Genomic DNA, 27,604 nt, shown 5'->3' with positions numbered 1-27,604 from the left:
TCCTGTCCAGTCCAGATTCACCTGGACACATTCAGAATTTTCCAGCAGAGCCTCCAAGGCTCTCTCCTCTCATGTGTCTTTAATTCTGCAGCCAGCATAATCTTACAACACAGCTTGAACCCATCTTGCCCCTCTGTGGCAAGCTCAGCATGAAAGTCTCACCCACTTTCCCTGCCATTACTTCACCCCACAAACCCTTCCCTTCAGAACAAATCCTCAGAGAGTTCCCTCCTCAAACCCACTCCATGCTACCTTCACACCATTTTCATTCTTACATATATATATAACACTTACATTATATTGTTGTTGTTGTTGTTAATATACAGTAAAGCATACACTAATTCAACAATTTCCACAGGTACAATTCAGTGACCTCAACTTTGCAGTCTGACGCATTAGCCCATAGCACCAAAAGTTAATGACTGAAAAAATTAAATAAGGCAATGTTCAGTGAAAAAGACTTTAACGTGGATTGAATTGTGCGCCCCCCCCCCAAAAATAGTCACCGTGGCTGGTCCATGATTCTTATGGCTTGACAGTTACATAGTGATGTGATTTGGCAGTTATGTTATCCCTCATGATATAATCTGATGTGATCAGCCAATGTCGGTTTGAACAGCAAGGTCTGTGGTTCAAACTCACCAGCCACTCCTCAGACACCATATACAGAGTTGCTATGGGTCAGACCTGACTTGAGAGCGCTTAATAACAACCACACCCTCACTCAGTTCACAGCCCTGATCCAATACCAGCAGGGTGTGGCCTGCACCATCTTTATTTTACAAGAACTAAAAGGAGAGAGAAGCGAGCTGAGGAGAGAACAGACTGCCCCCAAGAAAGCAGAATGAGCCCTTTAGTTCCAGGGTCCCTGCACTGAGAATCTCCTATATCCAGGGGAACTCCAAGGCACACAGGTCCTACAGATGCTGAAAGGAGACAAGAACCTTCTGCTAGAGCCAACACTCTGAATTAGGCCCCCTGGATTCCTCACTGTGAGAAAATAATCGTGTTCATTAGAGCCCTCGACTTGTGATGGTTCTGTTAGAGCAGCACTAGAGAGCTAAGATACATGGTGTCATACACACACTTGTTGTTCAGTGTCTTCGTTTGGGTTCACCCAAAAGCAGGCCCTGAGACAAGGATTTGGATATAGGTAGTTTATTTCAGAGGTGGTCCTACAAAGCATGGTGAAGGAGTGAAGCAGTGAGACCAGAAATGGAGGATAGCAAATAAAGCAAGCAAATGAGAAGGGTGCCGTCCACTCATTAAAATTACAATATGGTGGTGGTTACAGAACAGGGGAGGAGCAGCCAGGAACTGGAGTCCTGGTGTGGGTCTGCCTAAGGATAAGCACTGGACCAAAAGGGTGATCCGAACCACAAGGTAGGTGGTTCAAATTCACCAGTCACTCCACAGAAATACTATTCTGTTGTTGTTAGGGGCCATCGAGTCGGTACCAACTCATAGCAACCCTCTGCACAACAGAAAGACAAACTGCCCAATCCTGGGCCAACCTCACAATTGTTGCCACGCTTGAGCCCATTGATGCTGCCACTTTGCCAATCATCTCACGGAGGGTCTTCCTCTTTTTCTGTGACCCACCACCTTAACAAACATGATATCCTTCTCCAGCGACTGGTCCCTCCTGACAATATGACTGAAGTATGAGAGACAAAGTTTGGCCATCCTGGCCTCCAAGGGGCACTCTGTCTGCACTTCTTCCAACACAGATCTGTAGGTTCTTTTGGCAGCCCATGGTATTCTCAATATTCTCCTCCAACACCATAACTCAAATGCACCAATTCTTCTACGGTCTTCCCATGCATATGAGATTATTGAAAATATCATGGCTTGGGTCAGGTGCACCTTAATCCTCAAGCTAACATCTTTGCTCTTCAACACTTTAAAAAGGTCTTGTGCAGCAGATTTGCCTAATGCAATACGTTGTTTGGTTCCTTAACTGCTGCATCCATGAGTGCTGATGGTTGATCCAAGAAGAATCAAGTCTTTGACAACTTCAATCTTTTCTCCATTGATAAGAAAGAATGTTGTTTATTGGTCCAGTGGTGAGGATTTTTGTTTTCTTTACTTTGAAATGCAATCCATACCTCATCAGTAAGTATTTTAAGTCCTCTTCACTTTCAGTAAGCAAGGTTGTATCATCTGCATATCACAGGTTGTTAATGAGTCTTCCTCCAATCCTAATGCCACGTTTTTCTTCATAGAACCCAGCTTCTCGGATTATTTGCTCAGCATACAGGTTGAATAAGTATGGTGAAAGAATACAACCTTGTCGCACACCTTTCTTAATTTTAAACCATTCACTGTTCCCATGTTCTGTTTGAACAACTGCCTCTTGGTGCATGGACAGATTCCTCATGAGCACAATTAAGTGTTCTGGAATACTCATACTTTGTAATGTTGTCCATAGCTTGTCATGATCTACACAATCAAAATCCTTTGCATAGTCAATAAAGTATAGGTAAATATCTTTCTGGTATTCTCTGCTTTCAGCCAAGATCCATCAGACATCAGCAATACTATCCCTTGTTCCATGTCTTCTTCCTCAGAAACCCTATACAGTGTTGCCATGAGCCGGAGCAACTCATGGCATGTAATAACATGCAGGAACTACAATCTAGCTAGCCTGGGCTCTTTTCTCTGAACCTTCAGCTACCTTTTCATAACTTCTATTTTGATATATGTCCCTCACTGCCCACTCTACCAGCTCCAGCCTACCCTACACACCCACCAGCTTGCAGCATTCTCCTTCTCCATTCCTTTCCTCACTCCCAACTCTCCTTCCCATCCCTATCTCCTGAAGCAAATCAACCATCATCTGCCCCAGCAGTCAGTTTCTACCCTTTACTCCACACCCTAACTTCCTTGGCAAAAAATTTTTTGAGGTTCTGCATCTTGCACAGAGGGTCTTCCTTCTCCCTTCCCAACATTGGTATCACACCTTCCAGAGGGAAGCCTCACACTCCTGGTCCAGATAGGGCACAATGTCCTATAGAAAGTTTATGGCTGCTTCCCTGCCCTCCTGTTCTCTTCAGGGACTCACCCAACCCTCGCCCTGCTTCATGTCCAAGCCTTTGAAGCCGGTGAAGGAGGTAGTTGCTAGATAGTGTCTTTAATCCATGTCCCCACACCCTCATTGTTATTGTTAAGTGTCATCAAGTCAGCTTCAACTCATAGCAACCCTGTATAGGATTTCAAAGGCTAGAGGGTTTGAACTGCAAGCCTTGCAGTTGGCTTATCCTATATATAGCATCACACCAGGACCCAAAAGATATCCCTATCACCCAATCTGAAATGCCACCGTTCCTTCTTTCACCTGACACCTGAAAAGTAGGAACTAAATGAACCAGTCATCTTCAGCACCTTCAGGCGACTAACCCACACCAGAGTAGTACTTGGATACCAGGGGCTCCTAGGAAAGAAACTGTGGCCAGAAAAGTTCTGCAAGACTTCAAGAGGGCAGGATGGGTTTTTGTTTGTTTTGAGGTGTGGCCAGGGGAGACAAGTCTCTCAGGGACCCCCCAGCACCAGAGCCAAGTTAGAGTCCAGGACCCCCTAGTTAACCAGAAGCAGGCAAAGGGTGGGAGGTGAAGTGAGAATGGGGTCCCTGAAAGGCCTTCCATTCAACATTGGCTCTTGCTAAGTGCCATTGAGCCGCTTCTGACTGATAATGACCCTGAACAGAGTTTCTGAGGAGCAGCTGGTGGGTCTGAACCACAGACCTTGTGGTTAGCAATCCAGTGCTTATCCCACAGTGCCACACCATCTGAGTGCCAATTCATCGAGTCCACAGCTGTCATGGGAGAAAGCAGAAACCCCAATGATGTGGAGAAGACTGGAGTGAAGGCCATGGCAAAGGCCTCTGGACAGAGCTGAGGTGGGGAGACAGCTGTCCCAGACCTGATATCAGAGGGGGGACTCCCCCAAGCAGACCCCAGGTTGGCCTAGTGTACCTCTCATTGTCCTCAGTCCTCTCCCTTTGAAGGTACAACAGAAGGAGACTTTCTAGCCCAAAACTCGAATCTGCCCCAAAGATTTCCCTTCTCTCTCACCTCTTCCCCAGGGAGGCCCAGGCTGACCTGGTGTCTGGGGGCTTTGTCTTCCTCTTCCTCATTCCTTCCTAAACCACTATGGGCATTTGCAGATTTGGAGGTGGGGAAGAAAAATGAGGTCACATCAAGCCCTTCTTTTCCTTGTGACATTGACTTCTTTATCGCTCAGACCCCCACCCCTGAGGCCACTCAGCTTGGACATCTATCCCAACCACAGTCTCACCTTCCACTGTCCTTGCAGCCCAAAGGCTAGTCCAGTCTCTGTAATGATCCAGTAGCCAGTCGCCTCTCTCTAAACCAGGGAGGGGACTGGTCTGTAGTGTGCCCTGGGTAACTCCCACTTCAGCCCCTGCCTCTGATTGTTAAGTCTTTTCGGGGCCGCAGCCCCCTTCCGCCCCGCCCCTATCTGCTTACTAGGATTGGTGACCCCTGCCTTCTAGACCAAGGCTGAAGCTCTGAGGCAGTCACGGATGGGGACAGGTCCAGTCGCTTGACAGCAGCCCACGCCGAGACCTCTCCATCAGAGCCCCTAGGTCCCTCTGCTCAGCTCCGCTCCCGGCCCGCTCCTCCCACTATCCTGCTTCCCCCTCCTCCTCCCCTGCCCGCCTCTCCCCTGCCTCTTCTCCCGCCTCTCGTCTCGGCTCCCTCGTTAGCGGTCCTTCCCAGTCCCCCCACGCCTCCTCGAGTCCCGCCGCCGCCGTCTCGAGGCCGGAGGATCCGCTGCGTCCGTCGCCCGCCAGGCCCGGCGCCGCCGCAGCGCGGGAGCCCAGTGCGCAGCCGGCACCTCCGGAGCGCGGGCTCGGACCCAGCCGACCGCCTGTCCACCGCCCCCGCCAGGTGAGGGCAGCTGGCGAGGCGGGGATCCTTCATTGGAGGCGGGGAGGGGGTGTCGGAGGTGGGTTCCATCTCCCCATCAGGAGGACCTGGGTGCTTTTTCATGAAAGAGGCTCAAGGGCTTTTACGCCGTGGGGGCGAGTGAAGGGGGGTCTGGGGAAAGAGAGGGCCTGGGATCCTCATTTGGGTGTGTGGGTTTTTGTTTTTTCACGAGAGGTTTCATGGACTGTTTCCGTGAAAGGGAGCATGCTGTTCTAGCGAGCATGAGGGGATTTCTGGGGAGATGGGAGAGCTTCTGGTAGGACCTCAGCGGCGGATTGTGGGGTAGAGGCGGGTGGAGAGGGGGCTCGGTACATCTCTGCCTCTCCGGCGGCGGTTCCGGGGCTCTGGGTAGGCAACCTTCTGAGTGCCCGGCTCTGTGTCCCAGTTTTCTCTCTTTGAAGATGACTATTTTGAGCCCCACCTAGTCAGCGCTAGGAACAGCCATTTCCTTTTCTGGGGCAATGCCACCCACCTGACCCCCTCCCACACACACCTACTCAGGGAACAATGGGGATCCAGGGGTCTGGGAAATGGGTGACACATGCTGGGTAGTTGCGCACGAGGAGCCTCTGGCACTGGTGGGGTGCACCAGACTTGGCAGGGAGATGGCAGGAGTGGGGTGGGCAGGTTTGTACCCCCTGCCCGTCCCCCATCCCTGCAGGCTTGGAGCTAGCCCATGCTCCCAGAAGACAACCCGCCAGGGTTTTGTTTTTGCTTTCACCCTGGAGATAGGGGACAAGTCTTTAGGAGGGAAGTGTGATGGTAGAGGGGAAGACATGCTAGATTTGGAGACAGAGACCTAGGTTCAAGACTTGCTTCAGTGTTGAAATGCGGGTGGAGGACTTTAGCCAAATTGCTTCCCCTTTTTGGGACCTGGGAAAGGACCTGCCCGTCTCACAGGTTTGCTGGGAGATCAGAGATGTCCAAGAGTTTAGTGAAAGGGAATGCACTGGCCACTTGAGATGCAGTCTTCTACCTGCTAGGGCTCCCCGATTCCTCAGAGGTATGGGTTATCCTATCCAGACCTCCATTCACACTTTCTCCAGGTGGCTGCAAGCAGGTGGAATGTGACCTAGAGTCCAGCTACCACCTAAACTCAGGTGACGGGGCTGACAAAGGGCACATCATCACAGCTGAACATGACAACTCTTCTCAGCACCTCTGTGTCCTATGAAAGAGCCTTTCCTATGGAAGCCGACGTCCTAGACTGTCTCTAGGTCATTTTCTTTCCTGCTCTATCTTCATTTCACAGTCTTTGGGCATTCAAGATCCAAAGTCTATGCCCTAAGAGGAAGCACAAAGCTATGAATGCCACCATTGGAGAGTATCTCCCTGGCATTAAACTGTGCCCTCACAAAGTTCTCAGGAGTAGAAGTTATTGGGTCCCAAAGCTCCTTGATCAGATCACTTGTATCCAGGCCAAAAATGGAAGCATCTATACACCTGGGCAGCACTACTGTTCACAAGCCATGTTCACATCTATTGTCTCAGGGCATCCTGACAGCCAGCTCTTCCCCACTTACACAGAGGAAGCTGTGGCCCAGAGAAGTGAAGGAACTTCCCCAAGGTTTTTCAGCATGTAAGTGGTGAATGAATAGTTAGGAATCAGAGCCTAGACCTGTCTGTCCTCTCTATTCCACCACCACTGAGGAATAAAATTGCTGCCTCACAGTTTTGTCAAAACCCCGTGGTTTTTGGCAAGCGTTGCTCTCCACCTCCATCCTTGGAATCCTGGTGTGGTGCTGTAGGATGAGCACTGGACTGTTAACCTTAAGGTAGGTGGTTCAAACCTACTGGCCACTCCTAAAAACCCTATACAGGGTCACTGAGTTGGAACTGACTCGACAGCATTGGACAACACCATCTCCATCTTTAACAGCTCCTGGCTTTCCCCTCCAAGACCAGCTTCCAAGTAGAAAGCAGTTGCTTTCTCCTCTACTCTGATTTCATTGGAGGGGGCCACTACCTTAAAGACCAATTGTTCTGGGCTTCTCAGTGCAGGAATTCTCTAGGGGGCAAAGAGGTGCAGTGTGGGAGCTGACCCTTGAGTCAGAGGCTGGGAAGGGTCAGGTTCCGTGATTCTGTTTCCTACCCATATGGCCGCTTAAACAGTAGCCACCATGGAGGACACTTAAGACAGAAAGTCAACGTCTGAGGAGCAGACCAAGACCCTGGAATGGACACAAGAAATGCCACAAAGTGGAGGCTGTGGGAAGTTCCGCGTTGTGTGTGTGTCCCAAATATTTCTGCTTGTATCCGTGGTAGATGTGTGCAAGCTTCTAATTCAGAGACTGATGTTTGGGGGGGCGGGAAGGTGGCAAATTGCTTGCCTAATTCAATGATTCTCAAAGTGTGGTCCCTGGACCAGTCACATCAACATCCCCACCATCCGGGAACTTACTAGATATGTAAACTACAGGTCTCACCCCTGGGTGCAGGAGTAGGTTTTAACAAGTGCTCCAGGTCACTTTAATGCAGGCTGAAGTTTGAGCACCACTGACCTTGTCCATGTGTGTGCACGAATGAGGCAAGGACAGGGCTAGGATGAGAACACACGACCCCCAGTTTAGGAGGGCTGGGCGTCTGGCGGTGGCCCCCTGCTCAACCCTTCTCTCCTGGCCCCTGTGTCTCCCCTCCCAGACGCCATGCTGCCGCTCCTGCTGGGCCTTCTGGGCCCGGCCGCCTGCTGGGCTCTGGGTCCAGCGCCAGGCTCATCAGAGCTGCGCTCGGCCTTCTCAGCAGCGCGCACTGGTCCCTTGGAAAGCACGTCGGACATGGCAGTGACCTTCGACAAGGTGTACGTGAACATCGGCGGGGACTTCGACGCGGCCACGGGCCAGTTTCGTTGTCGCGTCCCGGGCGCCTACTTCTTCTCCTTCACCGCGGGCAAGGCCCCGCACAAGAGCCTGTCGGTGATGCTGGTGCGCAACCGCGACGAGGTGCAAGCGCTGGCCTTCGATGAGCAACGGCGACCCGGTGCGCAGCGCGCAGCCAGCCAGAGCGCCATGCTGCAGCTCGATTACGGCGACACAGTGTGGCTGCGGCTGCACGGCGCGCCGCAGTACGCGCTCGGCGCCCCTGGTGCCACCTTCAGTGGCTACCTGGTGTACGCTGACGCCGACGCGCCTGCGCGAGGTGTCCCCGCGCCTCCCGAACCGCGCTCGGCTTTCTCAGCGGCGCGCACGCGCAGCCTGGTGGGCTCGGACGCGGGCCCCGGGCCACGGCACCGGCCACTGGCCTTCGACACTGAGCTTGTTAACATCGGCGGCGACTTTGACACGGCCGCCGGCGTGTTCCGCTGTCGCCTGCCCGGCGCCTACTTCTTCTCTTTCACGCTGGGCAAGCTGCCGCGCAAGACGTTGTCGGTGAAGCTGATGAAGAACCGCGACGAGGTGCAGGCCATGATTTACGACGATGGTGCGTCGCGGCGCCGAGAGATGCAGAGCCAGAGCGTGATGCTGGCGCTGCAGCGCGGTGACGCTGTCTGGCTGCTCAGCCACGACCACGAAGGCTATGGTGCCTACAGCAACCATGGCAAGTACATCACCTTCTCCGGCTTCCTGGTCTACCCTGACCCGGACCCCACCGCCACTGCCGTCCGCTTGCCTGGCCTGGGACTCCCGGAGCTCTGAGCCCTAGGTCGAGAGGAGCCCTGAGCCTCCGGGGGTTTGCATGCCGAGTCTGGGCCCGAACTACCCGCCGGCGCGAGCATGACGGCCTGCCCAGCACCGCTGGACTCTGCCAATAAAGTGGGCCTGCGTCGGCGCCTGTCTCAGAAGAGTCCTGTGCTGTGACTACCGCAGGGTCCCGGTGTGGGGGGCAAAGGGCAAGATTCGCTCAGGCCCTGGGAGGGAGAACTGTGGGAATGTGCTTGAGTCCTCACCTAATCCATTCGCAGTTAGTTCTATTTGCTCACTCTCTGTGGGTGTGACCCACATTTGACCCACCACCTCCTCATCCCTAGAGCCAGTGACCGCATTGCACCGACATGTGGGCTTAAGGAAACAGAACATTCTTTATTCCAAAAGGGTGTGGGGATGGGAAGAGGAGTTGATTCCCGATTGTCCTGACTCAAGGCACTGCCAGGATGGGAAGGTGGTTTGCTCAGGGCAGGAGATGGACATAGCTTTGGATATGGACATAGAAGGACCCAGCTCTGGGAGATCAGAACAGAGTGTTTTATTAGAAGCAATACAAGTGATCCGAGCTGCCCCTACCCAACCCCGCACCCAGCTGGCCTCAACGTGTCTCTGTGTCTGCGCCCCCAACTTCACTTCCTCCTCCGCCGGACCTTGTTGAGATGGACCAAAAGATGTCCTCCCTCCCCTAAACCCAAGAGATTAATGTTCCTCCACCTGCTTCCCTCCTCCAATACTCACAAGAAGTCCAACCTATTCTAGCCCAAATGAGGAACTTGGAGGTTCAGGGATCCTAGCACCTTAGTTGGGCATAAAAGTGACATCTAAAATGAGGCCTGGGTGCTGAGCACTTAAAAAGATTCCTGTAGATTCTGCAATCCATCTTCCAAGTGGAGCTGGGGAGCTTCCCAGCATCTTTATCTGGGGACAGCTTCCCTTTCAGCGTCTCTGAAGCACACTGCCAACTCTGACTGCTGACCCCAGCACACACACCTACACTGTCGGCAGTGCTGCCCTCTGCTCTGACCCTGTGCCTGTTACCCAGAGCCCTGGCCGTCAGCCCAGAGAAGACGGGAGGAGATGGGGGAAGGCTGAGGTAGGTAGAGGCCCGGGGTGTAAGCTAAGCCCAGAGACCTAAATGCAGTGAGAAGCAGCAGCTGCCAGATGAAAGTCTCTGCCCTAGATAGAGGGAGTGCTAGGGGGTGCAAAGACAATGGCAGGTGTTAGGGGAGGGTTATGGGGAGGGGTCAAGGGCCAAGGCCCAGGGGCCCAATGACGATGGCTGGTCCTGTGGACAGAAACTCTTGCACAGGTCCCAGAGTGTTTCCTATGCCAAGAGGGCAAAGGCGTGGGCCCAGTGGCCCAGCAGCCCAGTGGCCCCGCTCTTGGGCCTCTCCAGCCATGTGGAGCCTGTGGATGCATAACAGGCCTGTGAGGAGCAGCTGTTCAAACTCCCAAGGGCTAAGAGGAGGCCCCTTGAGCAAGCTTTGGAGTTGGAACTGCTGCAGCTGCTGCTCAGCATCCTCCACGTTGCTGGACATGAGATGCTGTAGGAGCTTGAGGCGGCAGCCTGGACGAGTAGATGCCAGCTCCTCGTCCTGAATATGCAGCTGCCCCATGGCATCCAGTTCCATCCCAGCCCAGAGAAACTGCAAAGGGAGTCATGTCAGGGGCTGGCCTGGGGCCTGGGGAGCCGAGTGGAGGGGCCAGAACAAGCAGTGGAATCCATGCTGGATTTGTCCCCCTCCCCCAGCAGGCTGACCTTGAGTTTAGAGACCTCTGGACACTCCCACCCTCATGGCCCCAGGTTGGGAGTAAAGACCTCAAACATCACTTCTGGACCCTCTGGCTCCTGCAGACCACCTCCCATGCTGTTGCTGTTGGGAGTCTGCCCTGGGGCAGCAGAGAGAAGTCAGTACACTGCCATGCTCCAGCTTGAACACCCCATCTTCCAGGGGTATGCTTTCACTGCCTGATAGGGATCCCTAGAACTATCTATAAAAGGGCAAGAATGCCATCCCACATGTCTCGCCCCCTCCCCACCAACACACGCACATGCATATCTACATTTACCCTCCCAGATTTATCATTCCAAACTCACCGCCAAGGTAAATACCTGTGACTCCTCTTTCAGCTCCCACAATACCTCTGGTCAAGAGTTTCAGGCCAAACATCATAAAACCTTTCCTCTCCCACCCATCTACCCTATAATCTGGGAGAGTAGAACCCAAAAGTATCAGTAACTCTCCCCAAAAGGCAAGAACCTCTTTAGGAAGCACTGTAGAGGGTCGTGTATAAGGCAGGGCCAACCAGCAGCTCAACGTGCCCGTAGGATCCTCCTCCATCCCACATCCTGGGGTGTCATGTAGTCGCTAGCCCAGGTAGGTCAAGAGGTCTGCTTTGGTTGGTCACCTGGAATAACCCAGGACCCAACTCTATCCAGGGCCAGCAGTGAGGGTCTAGAGCTGCTTCACGTGGACCTTCTGGAGTTGGGTCTACAGTTCCCACCTCCAACACAGGTCAGTTCCTGCACCCTGATGGGCTCAAAGCCAGCAATAACTGCCAGCAGCCAGCAGCCTCCCTTGGATCCCATGCACCCCACCCTTAAGGCCCCATACCTGCCTGGGGCTGGGTTCCAGCCACGCCAGGGAAAAGGAGGCAGTCACCCCTAGCCAAGACAGGAACTGAAGCATCCCCACCATGCCCTGCCACATCCACCAAGTCTCACTCTCCCCAGCAACTCTGGGCTCCCTGATCCTACTGCCACACACAGCTTTAACTTTCCACCGTTGGCAGCTCACGGAGAGGCTGCCCGTGACTTCAATAGCCTCCCAGGGACCCTTTCCATCCCATAGAAATGGGGATTTGGGGTTGTTGGCAGTAGGAATTTGGCTCTCTTCTTGTCAGGCCCTCAGTCTGCTCCTGCCCAGACGGGCTGGATGCTCACTTAATAGAAAAAAGGTGTTGGTAGCAAACATCTCTAGTCTGTCCCTCCCAAGAGGTTGGAAGAGCCAACCCAGGCAGTAACACCACCACCTTACTATTTGTCCTCACCCCAAATCATCCTGTAGTCAAGATCAGCCAAGTCTAGCCCAGCCTTCTGGGAGCCCCTTGGCAGCCAAGAACATCAGCTCCAGAGCCCAATTTTCTCATTGCATGGTGGACTGTTAGACCCTAGGGCAGCTGGGGTGAATTGTACTGACCCGTTGGCAGACAGACAAATCTCCAGCTCCTTGGTTGTTTTTTTTGTCCCAGCCTGGGACCTTTGATGATTGCTAACAATTCTCGGCTCAGGCCAGAGTCTGGCTGATGGGCTGTCAAAGTTGCAAAAAACAGGATGCAAGATCAGGACAGAACAGGAGCGGAAGCTCTTCCCCACTCTGCTGCCTCAGAGCCCTATGGATGTAAGGATGAAATAAAGGGGGTGGTGTGGGGAGGGGGCATTGCTTGGTCCACTCAGGCTCCTGGATCCATCAGCTGCCACCAAACAGTGTGCCGTGACAAGGGGCTCTCTCCATCAGTTGTGGAGACCCCCTCCAGTGCTCAGGAGAGGCTGTGTCTCATCAGCCTGAGCCCTGAGGACTGCTAGAACTCTCAGTTATAAGTCCTCCAGGTCAACAGGCCACCATGTTTCTAACAGTTTAGTCCCATTCAAATGGACTCCCCACTTTATGATAGAGTCTAAGGGAACTGGGGATGAACCAGATCTTGTCTATGCTGAACCAAAGCATCCCTTTGACCTGTTACACAAACACAAGACGCAGTGAGTCTATGAAGGATTTTATTTACATGGAACTCAGTTATAGATAAGGCAATTCCTAGGATGTACATGCTTCCCTGGAGCTACTTGGCTTCGGGTTTTTTGTCTCCAGCCTCAAGCTTAAGACTCTCCGGAGGCTGGCGATAGGCAGGAAAGGCCTCCCAGGGGCTGTTCAGGTCAAACTTTCGGAACTCCTGGGCCAACTCCACCGGCTCAGCCACCACCCGCTTCACCTCATCGTCATAGCGTAGCTGCAGGGAGAGAGGGGAAGCATGAGTGCTAGGAAGCCCTGTTACAGCCACTAAGGAGCCCACTTCTGCCAGACCACCAATGACTTCCCCTGACCTAGCCTCTTCCCAGGCTTTTGTCTCCCAACTCCATTTGTGCTGTCCAGCAAGTCACATCCCAGCCACCTAGTGCTGTGGGATTCCAAAGAGGCACGTGCTGCCATTGTCCGGCTCCCTGCCCTCCAGCATCATGTCATGAGCTTGGAGCACCCTGTACAGCAGAGCTGACTCCTGCTAATACGTACACACGCTCTTGTACAGCTATGGTTGTTAAGTGTCATATAGAGTTGGTTCCCACTCATAGTGATCCTGTATGGGGTTTCCAAGGAGTGGCTGTTGAGAGTTTGAATCACTGACATTATGGTTCAAACAGACCTTGCAGTCCAGTGCTTTATCCCACAGCACTACACGGTAATGGCAAGCATTTGTCCAGGGCCAGGGGAGTCTGCAATCCTGGTGTGGCACTGTAGAATCAGCACTAGACTTTGAACCACAAGGTTGACAGTTCAAACCCACCCACCAGCTGCTCACTGAAACCCTATACAGGGTCACTATGAATCGGGACCGACTTAATAGCACTTAACAACAGGGGAGCTTAGGGGAGCAGTCTATGGCTGAAAAGAGTAAACCTAAAATGGTAAGTAGACAAGTTCAGGCCTTAGGGCTTTGATATTGTCACTATCCAACGTCAAGACAATGAGTAAATTTGGCACAGCTTTTCTTGTGATTGGAGGAGCACTTGGCTAAAGTAGTGACAGTCAGGTGCTGGGGTGATGAAAGGCTACCAGATACAGGAGACAGCAGGGTAAGTGAAAGGAAGAAAAGGGGAGGAGCTCTGTCCTGAGTAGCTGCGGGGAGGACTGAGAGCATGCAGAGCACAGAGCAAAGAAAAGAGGGCTGTCTGGGTGCTCAATGAGCAGGGCTGGACTGCCATACTTCTCAAGGTTTCTAAAAAGTTCCTTTGCTAGAAAATTCTTGTCTATATAAGGGTCCTCTTGTTGCAGGCTACTAGTCCTGTCTCAACGGCCATTCTCCAGGACTGACCACTTAGTCAACTGCCTTCCCAGGGGCCCAGGACAGGGTGATACAATCCTCCACTTTCAGGCCATGGGAGAAACGTAAGTGTGTCCTTGATCAATTATAATGATCACTACAATAGAAAATATCAATTAACACAACAGACTTTATAAAAAACATCATTTAATACTACCACAAGTACTATTATCATTACTGCCATTTACATATAAGGAACTGTAATCATCGAGAAATTCAGTCACTTGCTCCACATTGTGAGAGTGAAGCTAGAATTCAAATCCAGAGTCTAGGTTCTTAAACCACTACAATCCATAGACGACATTTCTTGCCATGCCCAAGGCCCCTCCCTGAGGATGCTGTCCCATTTACAAGCCTCCTACCTCAACATATCCAGACAAGGGGAAGTCTTTTCGGAAAGGATGCCCCTCAAAGCCATAGTCTGTCAGGATTCTTCTTAGGTCAGGGTGGTTAGCAAAGAAGACGCCAAACATATCCCAGATCTAGAAAAGAGAGGCCCTCAGGAATCCAGTGGTTCCAACCAATTCCCCAACTCTGGCCCAGAGGCCAGCCTAGCACTTACCTCCCTCTCATACCAGTTGGCTGCTTTGTGCACAGAGACAGTGGACTCAATGGGTGTCAGCTCATCCGTATAGGTCTTCACTCGGATCCGTGAGTTGAAGCGCAGAGACAGCAGGTTGTAGACAATCTGGAGAGAATAGAGGAAGCTGGATGTTTGGGATGTAGGTCCGAGTGGGGGAGTATCAACAGTGAGGACACAGGGAGGGTTAGGGGTCAATTCTGTGAATCTGCCTTTTGTTCTGAAGTTTAAAACCTCAAGATGATCCCCATAGCTTCTACTTGCCCTTTAACGTTATGTAAATTTGTCCTGACTTCAGCAATGACTGAACCAACCCCTAATCACAACAAATTCATCACCATCAACAAATTCACTTGTCGCATGTGCAGTTTTTATATCCCTGAAAAGGCTTAGAGCCTTTCCTTACAGTGAAGACTCAATAATTACATGCACCTGTTGTGATTTAACCTACAAATACAACTTAAAGGCACACTTAGGAACAGAGCTTGTTTGCAACGTTGAATTGCCTGTATTTTAAAGCCCTTGGCCACAGCTATAGCTCTCAGCATGCCTGAGTTTGTCTGGGATGTCCTCATGGTCCTTGTCAACCCCACCCTCACTGGCCTAATTCCCAATCTTCCATGAAGACTCATCACAAACATTCTTTCCCGTCTCTCTTCCAAGAAGTCTAAGTACTCCTCCTGTGTTTTTACAGCATCCCTCCAACATCCCATGTTTTATGTTACATGATAACACTCTGCTTATATGTCTTTTTCCATCACTAAAGGGGGGGGACTCCTGGAAGGCAGATCTTAGTTGTTATTTCTCTTTCAGTCCCCAGAGTCTGGAAGACAGTAGCTGGGCAGTAAATATGAATAGCAACATGTATTGAGAATTCACTGAAACCAAGGAGGCTCAGACTTTTATAGGTAGTTACCACCCTGACATTTTTCTGTCCTCTTTCCTCCCCTCACTCCCTAAACCTTCTAAAAATTTCCAACTGACCTCAAAACGGTTTTGCCGGGTTGGGATGTCCACTGCTGTTAAGTCAGCCAAGGATCTGAATTGGGCGTTGGTGTGATCCCTGAGGAACGTCAGCACTGGGATGATTCCATCAGGATGGATACAGATCTCTAATTCATTGAAGCAGGACACCTACAGTATGGACTGGGGTGACGAGATGGAACAAAAAGCTCCCAAGGGAGCAGCTACCTTCAGTTGGAATCCCCTGGATATAGCCCAGGTTTGGGATGGCAGTCTGTGATCTCTCTGAAACCACATGCTCTGAGAAGATCGTTTTTTTTTTCTTGAACCCAAAGCCAAAATCAATCCCAGTGCCACTGAGTCAGTTCAGACTCATGGTGAGCAATGTGTTACAAAGTAAAACTGCTCCATATGGGCTTCTTGGTGGTCAGTTTTATGAAAGCAGATCACCGGGTCTTTCTTCCACAGCACAGCTGACTAGGTTTTCAAATTGTCAAATCATCTGTACCACCTTGGGCCCTTTTCTTGATCCAGACCCAAAGAATAGCAGTGACTATTACCTGAACATGTTGGACATACTTGGGCAGGATTTCAGCCACATACTCTCCAAAAGCTGAGAGCTGCTTGTGGGCCACGTCATTCCGCGGTCTGACAGTGGCTAGAAGGAAAAGGCATACTTAGCAAAAGAATGGAGATGACATCAGCCGGCGCTGCATCCAGTCTCAGGGCTCCCTCAGAAACGTGGGTAAGGCATAAGGCGAGGGTGGGGCACTCTTAAGTCTACAGAAAGGTGCCAGTTGAACTCCACAGTCTATAGTCACCTTCTTATTGCACCTAGGATATTGGTCCTTTCTTGCAACTTCTCTGGTGGGTTTTCCTTCACACTGGCTGCATTTGTGCTAAAGCAGATGTCCGAGCTCTTCTACCAGACTACATGTTCCTGATAGGCCAGTAACCAGAACTTCTAATGCTCTCGATCTCCTTAGCACACGGCTCATAATTGGTTCTTAAGTGAAGAATGTCATGGCTGAAAAAAAGCCCTATATATGGCTTCCAAGGCTGTAAATCTTTACAGGAGCAAACAGCCTCATCTTTCTTTTTTCTGAGGGGTGACTGGTAGATTTGAGCCACTGACCTAGTAGTTAGCAGCCTAATGCCCCAGAACTGAAGTGCCCTCACAAATTATGGTTTCTAGTTGAAACCGCTTTTTTTTTTTTTTATCAATGAGGAAACTGAAGCCAAGAATGGGGGAAATGCCAGATTTGACTCCCAGTCAGCTTATTTGACTGTAACATTCATTCAAGCAGCCCCAAATCACCGAGCATCCACACTGAGCAAAGGTGAACATTCTCTGGTTAGGGCAGACAGCAGACCTGGATTCCGGCACCAGCTCTAATTCTAGGGCTCTGGGTACTAGTTCGTCTCTGGACTGTCTCCTGATCTATAAGAGGAAGCTTGAAAAAGTTGATGGGAAAATTCCAGTATCTTAATTCCATTTTTCCACGAGCTTTTTGAAGCCCCTGTCCCATAACATAGGGATAATAGTGCCATCTGCCTTATAAGGCTATTGTGAGGATTACATAAGACCATGCATTAAAACGCTTCTCAAGGGGCCTGGCACACAGTGGGTTCTCAAGATGAGACCCTGTTGCTGGGACCCAAAGGTGGTGTTTTCAGCTCTCGAAAGGCTGATGTTTATTCAATGAAAAGGGGAATAATGGCCACGACAGAGAAACCTAAGGGCTCTGGGGATTTGCCGGGAGGACGCCGGGAAGGGCATCCCGGGCCAAGGGCAAGGGCCAACGTCTGATAAAAGGAATGAAGAGGTTCCCTACAATTGCCTCGAGAAGAGCGCGGCCTGCACATACTCACGGCGCGTGTCGGCCTGGGAGCTCTCCCTCCTTACTGCCAGCCACAGCGCCGAGGGTCGCCCAGCCCCTGCACGGGGAGATAAAGGGACAGACGCGCCGAGTCAGCTCTGTGTGTAGGGATTCCCTACACATGGCAAACCGCTGTTCCTGCCCCCGGTTTCAGCTGGCTGTCCCCTGCTCACCCCGGACCAGTGCCGCAGCCCCCGCGAGCCCCCGCCACCAGCCCCTCGCCGCCGCCATGTTCCCCAGAGGCAAACCCGGCAGCCGAGGATATTTCGGCAGACTGGACACGGAAACCCAAGGGCAAGGACCGGAAGAGGAAGTGTGTAGTGGATCTTCTTCCGGGCGGACGCAGAAGGCCGGAGGCAGAAGTTCCGGGTTCCGGCCTCCGGAATGAAAGGAGGGAACGCAGGTGAGAAAGCTAGACGGGCAGGTGAGGAAGCGGTGAGGTAAACAGAGCGCTAGCTCAGTATGGCGGAGGCTGGAGATAAAGCAAGGCCCCTAAAGAACTGGATGGGTGAGAGGAAGCAGCAGAGATTCTGAGTTCTAGATTTCAATCCCATCCCCACCCCCCGCAACCGCTCTAGCGAAGCTTCGTACGAGGGCAGGAAGGGAAAGAACGGTTTCCCTGGAAACCGTTTCTCAGGCGACTCCCAGGTAGAGGGAGAACACGGCTGGGCGATGGGCCTCATCGAACCCCGGGCTGGGAACAACTGGACTTTGTCTCGTGTTTTGGGCCAGAGTCTTTGGAAGTCATCAGGGCAAGCGGGAAAGCCGGAGGAGAGCAGCTCAGAAAAGAGAAAACGTGTAACTGCCAGATGTCAAAATGCAAGCCTCTTGGTCAAGAATCTGGTCTCCATGTTCGGGGTGGGCGGGGCGGGGAAAGAGGCCCTAGATATCCATGAGGGTGTGGGTGCCTTGTTTTTTTGCCTGATCCAGCATTCAGTAGTTGTTTGGTTTGTAAGCGCGTAGGTAGGCTTCCTCTAGAGACTTGTTTTGCATGTTTATCTAAATGCCAAGCTTTCTGGTACATGCTAAAAAGGAGTGCTCCGTGTTCTCAGAGGAACATCTCGAGTTGGAAGTTTTAGTGATTTCGTCGGGGATGGGAAGCCGCCACATGAGAAATGAACCCAGTTGTGGTTGCAGAAAGTCAAGGACTTGATTGCAGGGCCGATCCTAAGACCAGTCTAGTTCCACTTTGTTCTTAAGTTTCCCTTCTCCTGCCTTGCGTAGGACTGTTGATTCACAAACTATGGTTGTGGATTCCCTAACTGACTGAGCATGCTGTTCCCTTGCAGACAGCTGGCAAAGAGAAAAGTCGACCACCATGGAATCGCCAGAAGAGCCTGGAGCGTCCATGGATGAGAACTACTTTGTGAACTACACGTTCAAAGATCGGTCACACTCGGGCCGCGTAGCTCAGGGCATCATGAAACTGTGTCTGGAGGAGGAGCTCTTTGCTGACGTCACCATTTCAGTAGAGGGCCGAGAGTTTCAGCTCCACCGGCTGGTCCTCTCAGCTCAGAGCTGCTTCTTCCGGTCCATGTTCACGTCCAACCTGAAGGAGGCTCACAACCGAGTGATTGTACTGCAGGATGTCAGCGAGTCTGTTTTCCAGCTCCTGGTGGATTATATCTACCATGGGACTGTGAAACTCCGAGCTGATGAGCTGCAGGAAATTTATGAGGTGTCAGACATGTATCAGTTGACATCTCTCTTTGAAGAATGTTCTCGGTTTTTGGCCCGCACAGTGCAAGTAGGAAACTGCCTTCAAGTGATGTGGCTGGCAGATCGGCACAGTGATCCTGAGCTCTACACTGCTGCCAAACACTGTGCCAAGACCCACCTGGCCCAGCTGCAAGGCACAGAGGAATTTCTCCACTTGTCTCACCATCTCCTCACTGATATCATCTCAGGTGAGTTTAATAAGAGGACAAGTTATCCCCACCCACCTACTGGGGTATGATCAGAGGATGCTCTAGTTCAAGACAATGAACTCTCAGGTCTCTTGGTGTTCATTTATGTTATTGTTCCTGGTAGGACTTTAGGTCTCTACTGAGAGATACTGACATTCAGTGTAACTGCTGTCTGAGGCAAGAATTCCTTCCAGAGAAAGAAGTCGAGGTGAGGGCTGGGGGTAGGGGAGGAAGCAGCACCTAACCATTAAAGGACTTCTGGAATCCTGATGTAGCACTGTAGGATAAGCACTGGACTTCAAAGTTGGCTTCAACTGCAAGGTTGAAACTGTTCAAACTCACCAGCCACTCCTCGGAAACCCTGTATAGGGTTGCTTTGAGTCAGAACCAACTCGACAGCACTTAACAATCCACAAAAGGCAGTGAGAAGCTTTTGTATTTATACTCTCATCTTTCCTGTGTAGAAACATTCTCCTCTGCCCTGTACTTTGCAGGTAGGTACCTGTAGGACTAGTTACCCAAGTCAGTTGATAATGAGTCCAGTAGGCAAGGGAAAAAAATTGTATAGTCATGTACCAACTTCAGGTTAGAATCGACCCTACAAGTTAGGCATACCATACTTTAGTTGTGCACTCTGAAGCCCTAATTGGTTTTGATTTCATGGGAAATGGGAGCATATCAAGCCATCCATTTGATTAGGCAATTTTAGATTCACTTTTTCATTTCATACATGGACATATTTTATATAACATATAAAATTTATAGCCTATTATTATTATTGTTACGTGCCATCAAGTCGGTTCTGACACAGTGACTCTCTAGGGTTTCCGAGGAGTAGCTGTGGGCTTAAACTGCCAACCTTGTGGTTGGCAATCCAGTGCTTATCTTACAGCGCTACACCAGGATTCCAGTACACATATTACATAAAACACAAATGACACATAAACCTACATATCTAAGGACTGACAAACAGTATAAAAAGTGTTCTGTGTGTGTTCATCCTTTTGTCGGTGACCTTATGGTTCCTCTGCGTCTCACAGATGGAGTTCCATGTTCCCAGAACCCAGCAGAGGCCATAGAATCCTGGATCAATTTTAACAAAGAGGAAAGAGAGGCTTTTACTGAGTCGCTCAGGACTAGCTTGAAGGTATGGTGGCTTTCTGAAGACTTGGGACTTGGAAATCTGTATCCACTCAGCCCAGCCACTTTGATTGCTGGGAGGCAAATGTCTCTGGTTTGAAGTTAATATGAGCTGGGGCAGACATTTAAGAGCACAGAAGCCACCAGCCTCTGAGCTCCAAAGCTCCTGAGAGAACTACGTCCATCATTGCGTTAAGAGTACAAATCACCCTGTCTGAAGGACAGCTCTGAACCAGTTCCCTTGGGTTCAACTTCCTGCTGAGGATCCGAATTTCCACCCCAGATTTACTGAATCACAATCTACCTTCTAATAAAATCCCCAGGTGGTTCTTAGAAAAATATACCACTGATCTGCAGATGATCTTGTAAGAATCACCTGTAGTTTCTGGTTCCGTACATCTGGGATGGAAAGGTGACTTCTCAGTAGGGGGTCAGAGCCAGGTCTAAAATGTCAGCTCTTCAGCGTTAAGAGAAAAGTTGCAGGGAGGATGCGGTCATCTTAGTCTTGGCATAAATGCCTGCACATGTGGCTGAAGGAGAGTCCGGATGCCAGACAGTAGCGAGAAGAGTTGGTTAGAGCACCATCAAGTGTGTAGTTCATGCCCTTAAGGCTATGCATGCCAGCTGAGCCTGAGCCTAGCACAGAGAGATGTCATTTATCACTTTAATTTCACCCACAGGAAATTGGGGAGAACGTGCACATTTACTTAATCGGCAAAGAGTCGTCTCGTACTCACTCCTTGGCTGTGTCCTTGCATTGTGCAGAAGATGACTCCATCACTGTAAGTGGCCAGAACAGCTTGTGCCACCAGATCACTGCGGCCTGCAAGCATGGTGCAGACCTGTACGTGGTGGGAGGGTCCATTCCCCGGCGCATGTGGAAGTGTAACAATGCCACGGTTGACTGGGAGTGGTGTGCACCTTTACCCCGAGACCGGCTCCAGCACACTCTGGTATCTGTGCCCGGGAAAGATGCCATATATTCACTAGGTGGCAAGACACTGCAGGATACCCTTTCCAACGCAGTTATCTACTACCGGGTAGGTGATAACGTCTGGACAGAGACAACCCAGCTAGAAGTGGCTGTGTCGGGGGCAGCTGGGGCCAACCTCAATGGGATCATCTACTTACTAGGGGGGGAGGAGAATGACCTGGACTTCTTCACCAAACCATCCCGACTTATCCAGTGCTTTGACACAGAGACAGACAAGTGCCACGTGAAGCCCTATGTGCTGCCCTTCGCTGGCCTCATGCACGCTGCTGTGCATAAGGATCTGGTGTTCATCGTGGCCGAAGGGGACTCACTGGTGTGCTACAATCCCCTGCTAGACAGCTTCACCCGGCTCTGCCTCCCGGAGGCCTGGAGCTCTGCCCCATCTCTCTGGAAGATTGCCAGCTGTAACGGGAGCATCTATGTCTTCCGGGACCGGTATAAAAAGGGGGATACCAGTACCTATAAGCTGGACCCTGCCACTTCAGCTGTCACTGTCACCAGAGGCATTAAGGTGCTGCTTACCAATTTGCAGTTTGTTTTGGCCTAAAGAAATAGGGAAGGGGTGCAGAGGGGAGAGCAACTGCCTCTTGTGCCCTCCCCTTTTTCAGCACCTACCCACCCAGACTCCCAAGTCCCTGAGCCCCAATTCAGAGTATTATTTCTGGCATATATTGAAAAGGTGGCACCTCAGACCTCCCCTGAACCTATCGTGGTTGTGTTGAGGGCTTTTTAGACCGCTGCTGCTCAGCTGATTGCCTTAGCTGAGAGAATAGGCCGCCCTGGTTGCTGCCATTTCCTTGTAATCCTGTGCCTCACTACAGCCTGCTTAGAGCAAGCCTTTTCTCAGACCTTAGGCACAGCCTCCCCTCTTTATCTGATCAGTGTTCAACAGAACACCCCCATCCCAAAACAAAGATGTTTAATCCTCCTTTTTTAAGTAGTCTGTTAAGTGGCTGGTTGATGTCCCCTCTGTCCCCCCAAGAATGAAGTGTTGTAGTTTTCCTTCAGGCTTTGTTTGGGAGAATGGACTACAATGAAGGTGTACTTCACCAGCAACAGTCAAACTAGAATTCAGGATGTTCCTTCTATTGTTTTCTCACCTGTGTGTCAGGATATGTATACTTTGGTTTTATTTTTGGCTTACTCCATTCCTCTATGAGGGGTATTAGCCAGAAAGAAGTAGAAAAGATTATTTCTGATTAATAGCAGAAATTTTTTTCAAACTCAAACTCTGCTCTTTTAAAAGCTCTAAGCTAAGGCATGAGCCAGGAACTATTCATACAAATAAAGTTTTTGAAGGGTATGTGTGTCTCTGTTGAATTCTGTAGGGTTATATCCTAAGGGAAATTAATCACGCACTCACATTTCTAAGTCAACAGTATTGATTTCATCCTGTGCTTTGCTATATACAAAATCACTCACTGCTCCGAGAGTGTGAGGGAGCCCCATGGGCCCAGTATAATCAGGACCTGACAGTGCTGAAGAGCCAGGGCTGAGTATTTTTCCTTTACTCTTCCTAGAGTTAAATGTCTTTGACTTACGGTGCTAAGTGTGCACAAGAGATTTTTGTTGAAATTCTTCAACCCCATTCATAAAAATAAGACCCCAATCGCTGGTCCACGAGCCACCCTAAATCCCTCTAGCCATTAAACAATTATTTCAGCAAAATCAAACAAGACAAAGGAAGCAAAGTGATGCATGACTTAGCACATTTCTGGTAGGTCAAGTCTGGGCTTAAGCCCTCTTTGGTCCTGTTAAACTCTTATTCTGTAGCAAGCACGATTGTCGAGTTCTTTCTAATCTGCATACTTCATGTCTTTGCTGTATGGCTAGTCTCAGCCTTTGCTGCCCTTGCAGTAACCTCCTTGTGGAACTCTTTGAGAACTTCTAACTGGCCAGTTCTGACGTGGATGTGTGACCGGATCTTGGTGATGAATCTTACAGCTTCTTCTGGACTCCAGTTGTGCACCTGAAGTACAAGGTTTGGAAATCAGAGAAAGGAGCAGGTGTAAAGGTACCCTTGACCTATGAACTGACATATACAGAATTTTTTCCCAAACCTCCATTTTCTTGGGCATCGAACACCAGTATTATAAATGGGAACACACTTTAATCACCTCACCCTGCCAGTTCCATAATACTATGCCAAGGGCTGGTAGACAAGTCTATATACCCAATTCTTACTCTGCCAAACCCTAGGAAAAGAAGATTGAACCTACAGAGCTGATAACCCTAAATTCAAGCCCACCTAGGCCTACTTTACCTCTTTCCTCAGCTGAGCTGTTGATTATGAGTATATACAAGTATATTATGTAACTTGCCACTAAGGCCAAAAATTGGTACTGCTAAATTATTTAATCAGAAGGGTCATCTTTGTGTCCTAAAGATACTCAATGGTTAGAATTCAATAGAACCAAAAAATGTACAGATTTCTACTCTGCTAGTTCAATTCTCATTTGGTTCAAAGTATCCCAAAGACCCTCTTTCCAGCATCCGCGGCCCTATGGCCAATCCTTGGTGGTGGTGGTGGTGGTTACACCATCTACTCACCCATCCACAGAATAAGGTCAGGCTATTTATCTTACAACATTTCCCTTTTCCTACATCTGTGAAATACATCTGCAGGGGCCAGGCAGGTAATGAAAATGAATCTCACCATGAGGGCATAAACGATAGCAGGTGAAGGACTAGAGGTCAAATACTTCTCCCAAAGACTTGAAAAAGCATGCAACCTGTCATTAACAATGTGCTAGGCAAGATTCAATGTGGATCCTTTGTTACATAAACCACTGAGTAGAATGTTACTCTGAAGTACTTGTAGAAACGCAAGTACCATTCAGCTGTAAAGTGATCAGGACTATTATCTGCAGGAATCAATTTCCTGACCTATTTATAACAAGTGCTTCTATCTTGTTGGTGCTGAACAGCCTTCATAACTCCTGAGATCATTTCTCATGTACTATGCAGAACACATTTAGTTTAAGGAAACAGACGCCACTCTGGCCTAAGGTCATAACGCTAGCAAGTGGCAAAGCTGCAGGTTAACCTGTCTTCAAAACTTTCCACAATCCCACACCACCACCGAACAGCCAGATACTGGGGACACAGGTCCTTCCAGCAAGGCCCAAAGGTAGGACCATGCTACTAAAGTTCTAGAAATCTGCTAGGAAGAGGGTCAGCCCTGAAAGACCTTTCCTACCTGAATCAAATACGCTGCCACCATGGTGGCACTTCTGGAACGGCCGGCCTTGCAATGCACATAGACACACTGGCCCAGTGACTGGTACTTGAGAACAAACTCCACTCCTTTGTGTAGGTTAGCCAAGGTGGGGACTCCGGTCATGTCGACTGTGCTAAGCCGCAGCTGCTCCACTCCTTCTCTCTTCCACTCCTGGACCCAGGTCCACCGACATTAAAAAGAGAATGTGAAAAGCCTCAAGTGGGAAAACAAAGAGGGGCTCCCGAGAGGCAGCAAAGCAGGGAAGCTTCAGGGTTTCCTAGTTGACTACTGTAAACCGTTTCCTGGTTTTCCTACAGAACACTTTTTAAATGGCTGACCTCCATGGCTAGTCTCATCAAACAGCAGCCATGCTGTTGAGTATAGAAAGATGTCTTAAGATTTCAAGTGTTCTTCTAAAAGGCCCCTTTGAGTATTTGTGTCTTTAGCTGAAAAAATATGAGCAGTATAAAATTCAGCTGCAAATATTGTGTAACTTTGTGTTTTCCCATAACCCAGCTAGGGTTGGGATACTAGATTTTCAAGGGCTTTCTATTTGTCTGCCTCTAAGTCTTGTTTTTAAATCACTATTCCTGAGATATGTGGTGGTTTTTTTTTTTTTAATTACATTAACATTTTAAAATTGAAACAATGTGCCTACCTTTGTTAGCATGACATTACCACTTAAAAGGATAAAGGTGAAATAAGGCCTGTAATAAACTTCATTCATAACAAACTTCATGGGGCACAACTCAAAATGAAAAGAAACAGCTGCAAACATCCATTAATAATTAAAATGTAGAATATACAAAGTATGAATCTAAGAAAATTGAAGTCATTAAAAATGCAATGGAATCCATACAGATCGATACTCTAAGCACTAATGAGCTGAAATGGACTGGTACTGGCCATTGTAAACCAGACAATCATAGTTTACTAGGCTGGGACTGACAAATTGAAGAGGAATGACTTCACATTCATCATCAAAAAGAACATACCAAGATCTGTCTTGAAGTACAATGCTGTCTGTGATATGGTAGTATCCATATGCCTACAAGGAAGCCCAGTTAATGCCACTTATTAAGGTTTACACAGTAACCACCAAAGCCAGTGAAGATGAAATTGACGAATTCTATCAATTTATTCAGTCTGAAATTGATCAACTATGCAACCAAGATGCACTGATAATTACTGATGGTTGGGATGCAAAAGTTAGAAACAAAAAGGAAGAATCAATAGTTGGAAAATATGGTCATGGTGATAGAAAAGATGCTGGAGATCGCATGGTAGAATTCTACAAGACCAACGACATTCATTACAAATACCTTTTTTCAACAACATATAAGCAGTGACTAAACACATGGATTTTGCCAGATGAAATACACAGGCATCAAATCGACTACATCTGTGGAAAGAGACGATGGTGAAGCTCAATATCATCAGCCAAAACAAGTCCAGGGGACTACTGTGGAGCACCCCATTAATTGTTCATATATAAGTTCCAGTTGAAAAAATTCAAAGAAGTCCATAAGTGCCTAAATCCAACCTCCAGTGTATATCCCTTTGAAGATAAAGTAAAGTATTACAATGAAATCTGCAAAGACCTGAAGCTACAATATGCTCAGCATTTCTCAAAGTCAAAGAACTGGGAAAAAAGTCAAGTCTTAACTTTGCAATATTGAAGGATTCTATGGGCAAATATTAAAGAGCTCTGGTAGCGTAGTGGTTATGAATCCAGCTGCTAACCTCAAGGTCGGCAGTTTGGAACTACCAGCCGTTCCGCGGGAGAAAGCTGAAGCTTTCTGCTCCCGTAAAGATGTACAGCCTCGGAAACCCTGTGCAGGGTCACTACGAGTCAGAACCGACTCCACAGTACTTTAACAACAACAATGGGCAAATATTGAACTATGCAGGAAGCATCAAAAGAAGATGGAAACAATGCAGTCACTATACCAAAAAGAATTGTTTGGGGAAAAAAAAGAATTGGTTAAACGTTCAACCATAATGGTATTGAAGAATTCTAAACTGCAATGAAGGCATTAGCGAAAGAAAAACAAGGGCCCAAGAACTGAGAGCATGCCACTAGAAACATTTCAACAAACTGATGCAGCGCTAGAAGCACCCATTAGTCTATGCCAAGAACTTTAGACAACTACTTTGCCAGTTAACTGGAAAAGGTCCAATATTTGTGCCCATTCCAAACAAAGGTGACCCAGTAAAATGTATAACTGATCAGATGAAAGTAAAATTTTAAAGATAATTAAAAAACGGTTGCAGTAGTACATTGACAGAGAACTGCAAAAAATTCAAGTCAGATTTCAGAAGAGAAGCTGGAACAAGGGATGTGTCATTACTGGCATCAGATGGCTCTTGGGTGAAAGCAGAGCATACAACATATTTACTTGTGTTTTATTGACTATGCAAAGGTATTCAACTGGATAACATTGCAAAGAATGGGAATTCCAAAGCACTTAATTGTGCTCATCCAGAACCTGTACATATACCAAGCAAGAGGCAGTGGTTAAAACAAGAAGATACTGCATAGCTGAAAATCAGGAAAGGTGTGTGTCAGGGTTGTATCCTTTCATCAAATTTATTCCATCTGTAGGCTGATCAAGTAATCTGAGAAGCCAGACTATATGAAGAAGATAGCAACAGGATTGGAGGAGGGTCCATTAACAACCTTCAATATACAGACAACACAACTTTGCTTGCTTGAAAGGGAAAAGTACTTTAAGCACTTACTGATGAAGATCAAAGAATACAGCCTTCAGAATACATTTACAATTCAGAATACATTTACAACTCGCTGTATAGAAAAAAAATCCTCATAACTGGAATATATAACATCATAAGAAATGAAAAGATTGAAGCTATCAAGGACTTCATTTTACTTTGATCCACAATAAGCATTCATGGAAGCAGCAGTCAAGAATTCAAATGAGGTATTACACTGGTCAAATCTGCTGCAAAAGAACTCTTTAGAAGTGAGGACTAATTTCTGCTCCTGTAAAGATTTACAGCCTCAGAAACCCTGCATAAGGTCGCTATAAGTTGGAACCAACTGGATGGCACACCACCACTAAACCAAGGTGTGCCGGACCCAAGCCATGACATTTTCAATCACCTCATATGCATGTGAATGCTGGACAATGAATAAGGAAAACCAGAGGTTTGATGCATTTGAATTACGATGTTATGGAAGAACAGTTAAAAGTACCAAAAGAACAAACAAA

At 48.9% G+C, this 27,604-nt stretch overlaps 5 protein-coding genes across 7 annotated transcripts in view; 2 read left to right on the top strand and 3 right to left on the bottom strand.

The window, feature by feature from the left end:
• The first annotated feature begins 7,594 nt into the window (after positions 1–7,594).
• Positions 7,595–8,581, top strand: C1QTNF4 (C1q and tumor necrosis factor related protein 4). Its single transcript, XM_006865133.1, has one exon. It carries the CDS (start codon positions 7,595–7,597, stop codon positions 8,579–8,581), a length of 987 nt encoding a protein of 328 aa, XP_006865195.1.
• A 1,240-nt stretch (positions 8,582–9,821) lies between these two features.
• On the bottom strand, positions 9,822–11,180 carry FAM180B (family with sequence similarity 180, member B). Its single transcript, XM_006878277.1, is given in 4 exon segments — positions 9,822–9,965; positions 9,967–10,236; positions 10,410–10,480; positions 11,096–11,180. Coding segments are annotated over 4 exon segments (570 nt in total).
• A 1,170-nt stretch (positions 11,181–12,350) lies between these two features.
• On the bottom strand, positions 12,351–17,341 carry NDUFS3 (NADH dehydrogenase (ubiquinone) Fe-S protein 3, 30kDa (NADH-coenzyme Q reductase)). Its single transcript, XM_006865103.1, has 7 exons — positions 17,284–17,341; positions 17,103–17,168; positions 15,791–15,888; positions 15,252–15,401; positions 14,250–14,375; positions 14,050–14,169; positions 12,351–12,598 (listed from the first exon to the last, which is right to left on the bottom strand). The coding sequence occupies exons 1-7, from the start codon at positions 17,339–17,341 to the stop codon at positions 12,431–12,433; spliced, it is 786 nt and encodes a 261-aa protein (XP_006865165.1). The 3' UTR covers positions 12,351–12,430.
• An 80-nt stretch (positions 17,342–17,421) lies between these two features.
• Positions 17,422–22,452, top strand: KBTBD4 (kelch repeat and BTB (POZ) domain containing 4). 3 transcript variants are annotated; one of them, XM_006865101.1, is made up of 4 exons: positions 17,422–17,513; positions 18,400–19,017; positions 20,058–20,164; positions 20,838–22,452. In XM_006865101.1, exons 1-4 carry the CDS (start codon positions 17,495–17,497, stop codon positions 21,696–21,698), a joined length of 1,605 nt encoding a protein of 534 aa, XP_006865163.1. In that variant the 5' UTR covers positions 17,422–17,494; the 3' UTR covers positions 21,699–22,452. The 3 variants fall into 3 exon arrangements, with proteins under 3 accessions (XP_006865163.1, XP_006865162.1, XP_006865164.1); XM_006865100.1 differs by having other exon boundaries at positions 17,479–17,618; XM_006865102.1 differs by having other exon boundaries at positions 17,485–17,513; positions 18,404–19,017.
• Positions 22,453–22,961: 509 nt separating this feature from the next.
• PTPMT1 (protein tyrosine phosphatase, mitochondrial 1) overlaps positions 22,962–27,604 on the bottom strand; it is a 29,959-nt gene continuing 25,316 nt past the window's right edge. The window contains exons 3-4 of the mRNA XM_006865099.1: positions 24,351–24,542; positions 22,962–23,120 (exon numbers count right to left, since the gene is read on the bottom strand). Coding sequence (XP_006865161.1) covers positions 22,962–23,120; positions 24,351–24,542 — 351 coding nt within the window. The remainder of the gene's footprint in view (positions 23,121–24,350; positions 24,543–27,604) is intronic.

Source organism: Chrysochloris asiatica, unplaced genomic scaffold (genome assembly GCF_000296735.1).
Source record: "Chrysochloris asiatica unplaced genomic scaffold, ChrAsi1.0 scaffold00075, whole genome shotgun sequence".
NCBI lineage: Eukaryota > Metazoa > Chordata > Mammalia > Afrosoricida > Chrysochloridae > Chrysochloris > Chrysochloris asiatica.
The sequence above is the reverse complement of the archived record's forward strand: the minus strand, read 5'-3'. Positions and strand labels throughout refer to the sequence as shown.